General features: G+C 45.2%; 1 protein-coding gene across 1 annotated transcript; it reads left to right on the top strand.

Annotated features, from left to right (window-relative positions):
* Nucleotides 1-3,408: 3,408 nt before the first annotated feature.
* On the top strand, nt 3,409-12,193 carry LOC309403654 (p53 apoptosis effector related to PMP-22-like; the record flags this gene model as incomplete). Its single annotated transcript, XM_081997884.1, has 3 exons — nt 3,409-3,708; nt 11,167-11,310; nt 11,958-12,193. Exons 1-3 carry the CDS (start codon nt 3,498-3,500, stop codon nt 12,191-12,193), a joined length of 591 nt encoding a protein of 196 aa, XP_081854010.1. The 5' UTR covers nt 3,409-3,497.
* Nucleotides 12,194-12,422: the final 229 nt, after the last annotated feature.

Here is a 12,422-nt window from a genome sequence, read left to right as displayed (position 1 = left end):
ACCTTCACTCAGTGCCGCTTGGTTTTCTCTGATAGTTGGGTGAATGATTGCCAGCAGTGATAAATTATTTACTCCACGTAAATCACCCTCTACTCAAGGGACATATCCCTTGTTACGTTGCAGAGAAAAAATACTGCCATAGAGCCCCAAAGATTATGAAATGGTCTGATTACTTACATAATAAAGAAATTAAGGTAAAGGTAGTGGTGGTGAAAGAAGCTTATGATTACTTTTTTCCATGGTAAAAGAAAAATTTGGGAAAAGGCTCTAGATTTTCATAACAACTGCAGAACACATAGCTGTGTTCATAGCTGAAGATAATGTACTTTTGATAGAGCAGCTTGATCCAGAATGCTCAGAATGATTCAGGCGTTTTTGGTTATTTGGTAAAGCAAACCTCCAGTTTACTTTGTTACGTATTAGGGCATCTCTTCCTCATGATCATAGCACTACATGTTTTTCACGCGTGTATCGTTGCAGCCCCACAGAGCTGACTCCTACCATCTGGTCTCTGTGAAGATGGGAGCTACACAGCCTAGAGGTGAGAAAAACTACATATGCTGCTGGAGCTGCCTATTTTGCTGCAGGAGGCACTGGTTTATTAGTTTGCTAGATGTCCACACTACTAAATCCAAGCAACATTGGGACTGAAGGCAGATAACTTCATTGACTGTGTTGTAGGCCCTTGGTCACGCAGAATGAAATCTTTGGTATATTATCGTTTAACATCAGCATGATTTCCCAGTTGTTTAAAAGCCAGATGTTTAAAAGGAAAGGGGAAGACAACATTTCTCTCTTCATGGGGTCACTGAGAGCAGTAGGGTAGGCCACGAGAGCCACTAATGCCAGAAGTGGTCTTGGAGGGATTGCAATGACTAAAAATGGCAGCCAGCTCTACCCTCTTGTCTGAACTGGGGGAACTCTATAGCTTTTGACCTTTGTAATGAAGCAAGCACTTTCCTGAACAGTGCCTTCCTACTCTATTTCTCACAAAATGGATTAAATTTAACCTCCCTTCTCTCCCAACAGCTCTCACTTTTTGTGCTGAAGAAAACAACCTTCTGCATCTCCTTCTGAGGTAATGTGGGTGCTGACAGTGATACTGCTGGACAATCACCTCTCGGCACTGCACAAATGAAGTTCTGCTACAGAGACAAAAGGAGGTGACCATGGTGCCAAATTCTGCCCTTAGTTCACCTCTATGCAAAAATTGTGTGCTGATGAATTATGCTTGCAAGTAGTTCAGGCAAAATTTATTTACAGCTCTAATTTATTATGAATTTGGAATGAAATCTGAACGGTAGGAATGACCATCAGGCGTGAAGGAGGAAGATTATTTTGGTTGTAGTGTGGTATTTATGATTTGTTGTATTTGAGAAGGACAAAGTTGTGGTAATCAAGGCTTCAGGAATAATACAAACATAGATATGATTTGAACTGATATTGTAAGGAAACAGTGGCAGGAAGTAAAGAGTAGAAGAGGAGTTATGAATAAAAAGTATTTGTGTGTAAAACATGTGTGTGTTTGTGTGTGTATAATTAAACAGTAAATTGATACCTTGTCACAATACAACTTACTGGGCAGGAACATGCAGGCCATTAGTTTTTCCGGATAGGTGATTTAAAGCTAGATTAGGTCTTAAACCCAGCTCTTCATTCATTATTTTGCCAGTCAATATGCACTTGCCGGCAAAAGCCCTTGAGACAGTTAAATGGCAAGTAGTCCCTCAACAGTATTCAAAAATGGAAATTCTTAAAAGCATCAACTTAAAACTACCCTTTTTTTCAGTTTTCAAGAAATGTTACAATAATTCCTAGCTATAGCTTTTCATTTGCAGTCTTTGAAAAGCCACATGCTATGCAACAAAAATGCAAATAATCTTTTAAAGCTACTTTTTAACAGATATTATATACTTTAATTATTATTAACAGAATTAATACTTCTCACAATCCCATTTTTCACTCACATTGTATTAACAAGTACATAGAAGTACATATGTTCAAGATACTTATAGCATCTTTCTAGATTTTTCTGTAGGGAACTTTGAGGAGGATATTGAGAGGGCTGGTGAAACTCTACATTGGTTTGAGGTAACCTGCCTGAGATTTTTGCAACTTGCCTATGGTGACATCAACTTACCATTCTGATTGTAGCACCACAATCCATTCCCCGGCATTTGCCAGCAATCGGTACTCAAATGAGGCTGACCATCCCTCCTCACAAGATACCTCCCCGAGCATCTTTTGAGGAGTTGACATTGAGCACAGTTTGATCATGTTTGACTTGGCTGTGACAAAATCCCATTTGATGCAGTCCAGTAAGAACTCATATGCCCCCATCCTCCATGAAACCCATGTAATCCCCCCCATGAATTCTTTTTCAGCCCTTCAGACCTCAAAGATTTGTCTTCCTACTGACCTCTTTGCTGAGGCCTTGAAGCTGCTCCAAAACTCGACCAAATTCATGTGAATTACATGCCCAAAATGCATGCACCCCTAGTCCTGTGATAGGCATGTGTCTGCTCATATGATGAGAGTTTGCATTCGTGCTGGGCAATGGGATGATGTGATGGGATGTGTGTAGATCTTGTTGTGGAGAAGCGTTTCTCCCTGACCGATATTTTGGGTATTCATTCATGCCATGTGATGGGGCAGCCTTCATTTTTGTCACCTTGGGGGTGCATTTCTGGACACGGGGTGGGGAAAGATCAGGGCATATGGGTCCTGAGTTCTACTCCTGGACTGTGCCCGGCACAGCCTGGTTTGGAAGCCACAGCACCATTGCAATCAAGCACTCATTAGACGGCCATTAGGAAGCATACACTTGTTTAATGCTGAGCTTGATGCCAGACGAGTGATGGCTTGCTTGTTAATAAGGTCACACTCCCATCCTCAAATAATACCTTTCTTTCTTCTTCTCATTTGCATTAGAATTGTCTAAAAACTGGGCGAGAAGTTGACCGTTTCAACTGCAAAGCTACTTCCGACAAGCCTTTGGTACCTGAAGCAGCTAGCGTCACTAGCATTGGCTGTGCTGGGTAGTGCTGCTCTGTCTGTCTGTCTGTCTAGTGGACAGAGAGGAGGAAGATGAGCTTCAGCGCTTGGGAAGAACCTGAAGTTCTCGCTGCGGTTACATTTTGCGGTGGCGAAGCGGCTCCAGGGGCGGGAGGGGGGCAGCCAGCAAGGGGTAAAACGCAAGGCCGAGTCCGGGGAGGACGCATGAAGGGACGAGGGTTCGCGGGACAGGGGGGCAGCCGGGCCAGAGCGCGGAGCGGGGCCCAGCCCTGCGCTCCCGCCTCTCCTCTCCGCCGGCCCCGCCAGTCGCGGACGCAGCCAGGCTTAGTCAGAGGAATGTGGGTGGGACTCCCTCCTCCCTCGGCGCCTTAAAAACCCGCTCGGACCGACACACACGCAGTCTCCCGTCCCGGCGGAGCGTCCACGCCACACCCCACCCACGACACTCGGGCTCACTTGGGTGCCCCCGCCGGCCGGGCAGGATGGTGGTCTGCGGCCTGGCCTGCTGGAGGTGCAGGTGGCTCCTGCCCCTGCTGCTGGGCCTGGCCATCATCATGGGCATCATAGCCTTGGCGGGCCGGGGATGGCTGGAGTCGGAGTCCGAGCCCTACGTGCAGCAAGCGTCGCTGTGGGAGAGCTGCACGCGGGGCCAGGAGGACCTCAACTGGAGCTGCGAATCCCTCATGGACTACGGTAAGCGGGGAGCCCCCTGCCCTCCCCTCCGTGGGACCCTGGCCCCCAGCCGCACCCGGGGGCAGCGGTTGGGCAGCCGTGGGGGGCAGCGCCATGAAGGGTCTCCTCGCCTCTGTTGTGGAGCAGCTGCTTTCCGGGATGGGGTTTCCCTTGCAGAACCGGTACTAACGCTCTTTCAGGGCTGAAACCAGCAAAGAAATACAGGTCTGGACTGCTTCACAGCAGTTTTTTCTATCAGGACAACACTGAGAAACCAGGGTGTTTAGAGTTTGGGGTTTTTTTTTAAAGTTATTTTACAACCAAAGAAAGAGAGCCAACTGGCCACCAGTCCCCTTGGCTCTCCAGTTCGCTTCCTGACAGCAACCCGCAGGCTGTGGTCCCGGCAACCTGGCCAAGCCCTGGCCAGCTCCTGCTCCCCGCGCCGGCCTCACTGCTCGGGTGGTGGGCATGGAATCCTTCATGCAGGGTGTCCTACGCAGAGCCACACCTGGATGATAGCAAAGCTGCCTGCCTTCCCCCAGCCCTCCAGAAGGAGAGAGCACCTTAATTTAACCCTGCCTGGCCAAGCAAACTCAGATATTCAGGTGCCTCCTGAACTTAAAATGGCCTGATGGGTTTGCAGATGGTTTCCTGAATATACCTCTCTATTGCACTGGGGCCTAAATCAGGGGATAATTGTGTCTCTGTTTTAACTTGTTGAGCTGCTTTTATATCTGGCATTGCCAGCATTGTATTCTTACTGCACACTCCCAGTTTCTGGGTTTTCGGGGGACTTTGTTTTTTTTTTCCTAGAACATGTGAGGCTGATTACATCTGCTTTTGCTTCAAACAAAATACTTCTGGACAAATAAGCAGACCCGCCTTAAGATCCTGGACGAGGATACTTTGGGGACTGGGAAGCTGGAAGGGCGTTTTTCAGCCGGGAGAGCCGGGACTGCTGCCCCGTGCAGATCCACTGCCGCCCAAGCACAGCGGACTGACTGCCAGAAGCTTTCCATTGTAACACTCATGCATAAGCAACATATCTTGAATATATTGCAAGAGCAGTAGCTTCATTTCTCAGCTAGGTGATGACTGCAGGTCTTACTGTAGGTGGAAGAAATCTGACTGTGACAAAAATGCCCTTCTCCCCCATTAGACAGAGGAGAAAAGCTAGTGCAGTAGAGTTTCTGAAATTTGCATTGCACAGGGAAGAAGAGCTAATACAGTAGAGCTACTGAAATTTGCTTTCTCCTGTAATGACGCTGCTTCTCACATCCCTGAGTACCGATGGGTGTGTGCTTTGTGTCCGTCCTGAGCGTTGTGCGGCAAAAGGCCAACTTTCTGCTGTTTTTTTGTAGTTAACAAGCTGTCAAAGAGGAATAGTATCCTTGGCTTCACTTATTTAAGCCTCGGCTTATTTAAACCAAAATTTATTTAAATTCTTGACTTATTTAGACCAAGGATTGACTTTGCGTCTTCTCTAATTTTCATGACATCAATGCTACTGTCTACTCAAATACTATTTACATCTAGAGACAGGATGTAACATTTGAGTTCAGGTTTGATTTATTTTGTTTCCTTTTTTCTATGCTAATCCAATTAGTCTCAAAATAGGTGAGGGCATTTACAAAGGAAAAAATGCCTAGCAGGCATTTACAGCACTGCTGCAGGAAAAGAAAAGTTAATTAATTGAGATGCATAACTTGTGTTTTGCATACAATAACTACTATGCACTAACCATCCTGTGCCTCTCCTGATGAAATGAAAACTTCAGAGTGGATCCCCACTAATAGAAAGCTCCATTATACAGTTTCTTAATTGAGCTGCGGCATGTGTGCTGAGAAGAGGAAGAGAAAAAGCAGGCAAGTCACTTATTTTAAATGGGGAAAAAAGGGGCAGGAACAGACAAACAAAGATTTGCAAATAGGAATGTCTCCTAAACTGCATAGCTGCTTAATGCACATTTGCAAATGCCACAAAAGAGGGAAGAGTGGAAAGGGAAAAAGAGTGGGATGTCATTTGGTAGGGAAGCAGGGAAGGATTTTGTTTAGAGCTCTATACTGGTTTGCGTCTGAGAAGTACCTGGCTGGCAGCGTCTGTGTATTATCAAAATGTTGCAATGCAGAGCTGCTGTACTGCACTATAATATGACTCAAGGTGACTTAGTCTGGACCATTGCAGGATTAAACTGTTGACTGTGTGTTTAAAACATACCAGTAAGCGTCAGATATGGCAAGGCTTCTTTGTAACGTGGTTACTTGGAGAGAGTGGTTGTCTTTATAGTGATGAGGCTGTTAAGTTTAAGGAGCAATATTTGTGGGTGGCTGTGTCCTGGTTCTGAACGGCTGCTCCCAGCAACTTTGCTTTGAATTATCACTGTAAAAGATGGGCGTGTATGTGTGTGGTAAAGGTGATCCCATGGAGGTTAGCTCTTTCTTATATTCCTAACAGCCAGTTGGTGCTCATTAAGTACACAACAGCTGACCTAGAAAAAGGGAAGCATTCATGTGGATCCTTACTAAGTTAAAAAAAAAAAAAAAGGTGGAACCCAGAAGTAGGAGCCCAGCCTTTGTGAATCATGTTTCACTGCGGCTGTGCCACTGTACCTGTGTCCCTAGAGGCATGGACTTTGATACCAGAGATTATTGGTGAAGCTGAGTGCATGTGGCCACTTCACTGAGGGGCAGGGTAAATAAAGGAGGAATGTTACAGCTATGCTTATCTTTACAGTAAGCCTCTTTTCAAGCATGCTTCTGTCTGATTTACGATGCCAGCATGTATTCGAGACAAACTAACGTAGTTTATAGTGTCAGTCGAGTGCAGGCACTCGGAAAATGCTAATGGAAGAGGTTGTAGCAGTTGGCGTCCCTGTCTGTACCCAGAAAACATTTACTGAAACTCCCCAGTAAAAGATCCCAGTGAGCAGGTGAAGCTGGCGACCCTGCCAGTGGGGTTTGCTGGCCCCAGGCAGGCACACTTCCACTGCTGGCAACCTGGAGACATTAAAAGCTAGAAATCTGTAGGATTGTGCCTCTCCTGAGCTCCTGGCAGAGCCAAGTGGCTGGAGCCAAGTTTATGCTAGTAGGCTTTTATTTAATAGTTTGGTAGTATAGCAATTGCTTTTCCTGCACTCCTAAAAACAGAACAGAGCTGTGATTCCCAATATTAATTCCCAACCAGCCCGCCTGGCAACCCTTCGATTCTGGGCTGTCCTGTGCTCGTGCTGGCTATGCACACACCTTCCCTTCACCAGTAACACTACCATGGAAGTTTGCACATTATGTGAGCAAGAAAGTATTATTGACAGTGCTCTCTTGCTTGCGGTTCACTAGTCTTTTGTTTCATCAACAAAAGCAGATATCTGGGGGCATTCTATGCAATGGGGTCTCAAGGCCAAACAAGAATTGCTATTGTCATTTATCTACAGAAAAGTATTATAATTACAGTGTGAAAACCCATCTATGCATGTCATGGTAAAAACTTCTACCCCTAAGATTCTAGTTATTCACAAGCTAACAAACTAACTTCTGCTTTTGTAAATAAGTGAACAAAGATGAGAAGGGCTTGTTACTTCAAATGCTATAGCAGTTCATCTTCCTGCTAGACTATTTTCCAAGTCCTTTTATTCATTTCTAAAGGGAAATCTAGATTTAAGTATCCTACCCTGTAGAGCTTCCATATCCTCCTTGGTGAGGCTGAGGCATGGCTGAATAGAATCAGGAAATACACCTAACACTAAGGCTCTGTGGTTTGTTTTTTTTTTTTAATTTCATCATATTACTTGTGCTCATCACTAACTTTAAATAATCCTGACCCCTGCTAGTTATTTGCACGATAACATTTGCAGCTTAGTTCCTTTCCATAGTCATCATTAATCAAGCTATATAATGAAACTTAATCCTCCTTAATAATTATAGAACTTCAGCCCCCAAACAGGTTTTTGTTTTTTTTTTAATGTTCCTTCAACATCACCTAATTGATAAATACTTGTCTGCTGATTAAATGCAAAGAACTTGACTCTTCTTTGAGGCAAAGCTGACCTGGAGAATGCTAATACCTCCAACTGTTCTTCTGCTGTCCTATTTATGCAGCCCCAAATTACTGTGGCATTATTGTTGGATTTCATAAACACACACCATATTTATGCCTATTCTGAGTAAGAAATACTCTTTCTGCCAAATGAAGAGACCTGAGAATTTTCTATTTTTATGAAAAACTTAAATTCTAAATGTTTCATGATTACAAGGTTTTTCTGAGCACAAACCAACTAGAAACTGGGACTGATCTGTCTTTCTCCGAGTGTGAGCAGGTCTCTCCAGCTCTTAAGGCAGCAGTGAGAGTATAAACCTGCACCTCTCCCCTCCTGGCAGCCAGGAGCCGTAGGCAGAGGATCTTGCAGGCAGAGATGGAGAGCTGGGTGCCTGCAGGGGCTCAGTCAGCTCTCAGGAGCCTCTGTGAGGAACAGGAGCCAGGAAAGCCTGACTTGATAGGTATGGGGATGAGGGGGTTCCTTCACAGAGAAATATCAGTTTCAGTCAGACCCCTGCAGCAACCCCTCTGCTGAAAGCTCTCCCTGTTGGTGGGGGTAGCAATGGTTTGTGGGGGAAAGGAGTGTGCCAGGGCTGCATCCTACGCTCAGTAAGGGTGCAGTTTCCTACCCCAATCTCTTTTATTAATAAGTCACTTCTTGAAAGACTTCCAGTTAATTTTTTGAGGTTTCTCTTAAACCATGTATATATACAAGTCCAGAGCTTTTCACTGCTCTTCCTGTGACTCCCACCGGTGCTCACGTGGCAGGCTGGCTGTTTGATGGATACTGTCTAGTCCTGCCCACAGTAGACCCATCCAGCTCTGTGGCCAGCACTTATGACTCAGTCTTATCAGTATCAACCCACTGATAACTGCTGCTGGAGAAGATAATCCCTCAGGAGAAGGAGAGGAAGGTATGGGATCACCAGCACCGAGCTCTGTCACACATGAACACAAAACCCACTGAATTTCATAATGGTGGTACCTACTACTGCCCTGTTTCTGAAGACCTGAGACAAAGCTAGGCTTGATATTAATCTCCCTGGCGGGACATCTCCTACAGCTATATGTGTTGTCGTTTTCATATCGCCAGAGATGAGAAAATAAATCACTGTGAGTGGAGCCGGGACTGACCTGCATCCAAAAGCTCGTTACGCTTGTAAAGTAAGCACAGACAATATGGAAATAGCAGAATGAGCACTGGGGGCTTTCTGGCTCGTATCTCCTCCAGTCATGTTTGTGTTGCATCAAACCTCAAGGTGTCTAACCTGCAGGTCTGTTTGAATTTGCAACTTAAATGTTATCACGCAGATGCTAGACTTGGCTTCCCACACTGTGCCAGCATATGTAATGCATCTGAAAGGGAATGTGCTTTGATGACTAAGTGTTCCTTCTTCTTGTTGTGCTCTTTTTTCTTAATAGGGCAAATAGCGATAAATAGCATTCCTAGGTCATTTAGTCTGAACTACTTTTCCTGGGCTGGCTGTGTGTAATGGTTAAATATCTGTATTAGTTATCCCTAAATAAATCCTATTGTGGAGACAATATCCAGTACCTGTGTTAAGTACGTCAGAGAATATTTTGTATGAAAAGATTTTATCAGACCACTGACGTAGCTTAATCTCCAGACACTCATCGGGTGTCCTCCCTCCCTCCTCACCCCGCAGCACTCCCTTAGGGAAAGGGTATGAAACATGCACAACTGCTGAAGGAGAACTAATTTGAAAAGTTTTTGCTGTCTTGAGTGGCTCCAAGAAGGGAGAGGGGAAAGAAACCCCTTTTCCTTACCCTTTCTATGCCAGCATGACTGTCTTCAGGTGACAGCAGTGGTGGCTCGGGGTTTTGGGCTGACATCTGCCTGACAGATAGCTCTGCACTTTTGCTATTGGAATGGGGGGAAAGAAACTAGTTCAGACTGAGCTGATGAAATATCTGTAAAACAATGCTTTGCTTTCAGAGAATAAATTGATGTGCGTAGTAGAGGTGTCTGAGATAGTTTTACTGCATTCTCTGTCTCAAATTACTAGTTTTTCCTCATTTTATGCAACTAGTAGACTACGTGAGTTAAGGTGGAGGATTTTAACCCTTTAGGAACAGGTTCTCTGTCTCACTGTCTCTTTCCTCTCAGTTTTTGCACAGAAAAAATGGAGGCTATGTTGAAAGCAGGGCATCTCCAGAGTCGCTTCAGCTGTGTTGGAACAGACAGCTCTGAAAGAGAGATTTTTTTTGAAAAATGTTCTGACATAGATCTCACCACTCTATTCCTACGTTAGAGGGTGCTGGGGATCTGGCCCTACCTCTGTCTGAACGTGTGAAAGTAGAAACCAACGTTATGCAGGTGTGGGGAAGTGAGCTGTGGTGACAGCTCACTGGAAAGCAAACGCTAGCCGCTAGCCAGTATGGTTTAGCCCATGTGGGCAGCTATTCTGCCTCCAGGGCAGGAACACCTTTGCATGTTGTTGTTTGCATTGGGCTCACCTGAATTCCTGCTTGATTTCTAAAGAAGACAGGGTCTGGCCGTAACATGGACCTTTTCACAAGCTCTTGTTACTGCAAAAGGGGAATTGCCGGCTGTTTTTCTGGGAGGTTTTCTTACCTTTGTTGCCCCGTCCTGGCCTGTGGTGGGTGAGTTCTGGGTGCTGGTGCTGCTCTGCTGGGATAAGGCCACTTGCTTTGTGCTTGAGCTTCTCCAGCCTGCAGCTGCTTGATCATAAGAATCTGCACTACTCCGTCCCACCAAATGTCGAAGTAATGATTCAAAGAGGACTCTTCCACTTTATCTCAAATTCTGCTGTTTCTCCTCCACCTGCTACATTGTAGCTGTTTCTAAGTTTTTCAGCTGCAATAGATGTTTACCTTGGAGAGGTTTCTCTTTGTCATCTCTCACTTCAGCTATTCCAAATCGATTTCTTTTTGGTCATGCTCATTTTGCTCCACATGCATTATTCTTGCCATAAATAAACAGGCAAGAAGCTGTATGCTGACAGCTCTATTATTTCCCAGCAGTTATCTCCTGCGGTGATACCCTCTTGTCTGCTCTTATACTTCCCTGTGCGTGGAAGTGGTTTTGTAAACTTGCATGTCAAACAGGAACGGTAATGATAAAGCACATTCCCAGCGGTTGTGTGCCCTATCTGCTTAGATGTCTGTGGGTCTCTTACAGATACAGAGTTTGGAGGTCTTATCTCCATTACCATGCTGCACTACATCCTTCTTTTCAGCAGGACAAGCTAGCAGGCAGGGAGTTCTGTGCTGCTCCACCAACGATTGGTGCCTCTCTGCTCTGCAGCTGTGTGCTTTGGAGGCACCCAGTATTGCTTTGACATCGGGCAGGCTTCTTACAGTAAAGGATTTCAACAAAAAATGATTAAGGTAAACCAAAGACCTGCAATGACCCACACTTCAGTGCACTGCTGTATGTAACATCTTTCTTGTTTTCTCTTCAAGGATGGGGGAGAGCAGCTGCTGCCACATACCTCGTTGGCTTTGTGATCCTGGTCATCTGTTTTGCCCTTGCAGTCATTGCGTTCTCGATTGAGATACTCCGCTTCAACTTTGTGCGAGGAATTGGAGGCTTGCTCTTTGTTGTTGGTAAGGCTGGGCACAAAGACAAGGTTATTTTAGGTGTAAAACAGGCATCAGCAGAAAAACATGCTAGATGGAGCCTCCCTGATGAAATAAGCTGTCTTTGTCTGGTTCATGACTCATTTTCATGGGGAACAAGGGAAGGTTGATTTATGCTCTGAGATGATAATGGTTAGGGAAGCTCCAAAGGCCTTCATCAGCCCTTTCCCAAAAGCAGCGTACGGGCGCAACCAGCACCTTTGACCCTGCAATGCCACATGCTAAGACTTAGGAGCTGAGAGCCCCAGGTGCTTCCTACATTCCCGATGGGAGGAGGAGCAATGGCGCTATGGTACAAGCAAGAGGTAACTGGCTTCGTAGAGATCACAGTGCCTGGCTGTAGGACAGGGCTGGTCGTGGCATGCAGGTGAGTGCCTTAGCAACTTGGCAGTGTCAGCTGTAGCTGCTGCAGCCAGCTGGCGTGGGGGTCTGCCTTGGCCAGGAGTCATGTACGTCTGTAAGAATGCAGATCTCAATCGGATCAGGACTGAAGCTAATCCTTACATATCTTAAAAGGATATACAGTTATCTCCAGGTACCTTATTTTTAGTGGGAAAAGTAGTATCATTCATTATTATTTACTCCTGCTTTTCTTTCTTTCTTTCTCTCTCTAGCTGCATTCCAGATCATAGGCTTGGTCATCTACCCAGTGAAATTCACAGAAGAAATTCCACTGACGGGAGATAATATGTTCAGCTGGGCCTATGGCTTTGGTTGGGCCAGCACTGTTGTTGTAATAGGCTGTGCCTTCTTCTTCTGCTGCCTCCCCAACTGGGAAGATGAAGTCCTGGGAAACATCAAGCCTACCTATTATTACTCCTCCCCAGAGAGAGCACCATACTTAAATTGAAAGATTAAATGCAAGTACAATCAACTGTCAAAATAACAGAGGAGCACGTCTGCTGTAAATTTGGTGCAATTATAGGAGACTGAAAAAAACCACCTTATTTTTCCAGAGTATTTCCTAGTAGCCCTGGCAATAAATTAGTAAAAACATTGGCATATATAAGCAAATAGCTTTTACCTAAAGTATTATTTACATATTCTCATGTCGATTCTGTTTGGGTGGTTTACTTGCT

The sequence above is a fragment of the Phaethon aethereus genome, assembly GCF_964289735.1.
Source record: "Phaethon aethereus genome assembly, chromosome: 3".
Classification (NCBI taxonomy): Eukaryota; Metazoa; Chordata; class Aves; order Phaethontiformes; family Phaethontidae; genus Phaethon; species Phaethon aethereus.
The sequence above is the reverse complement of the archived record's forward strand: the minus strand, read 5'-3'. Positions and strand labels throughout refer to the sequence as shown.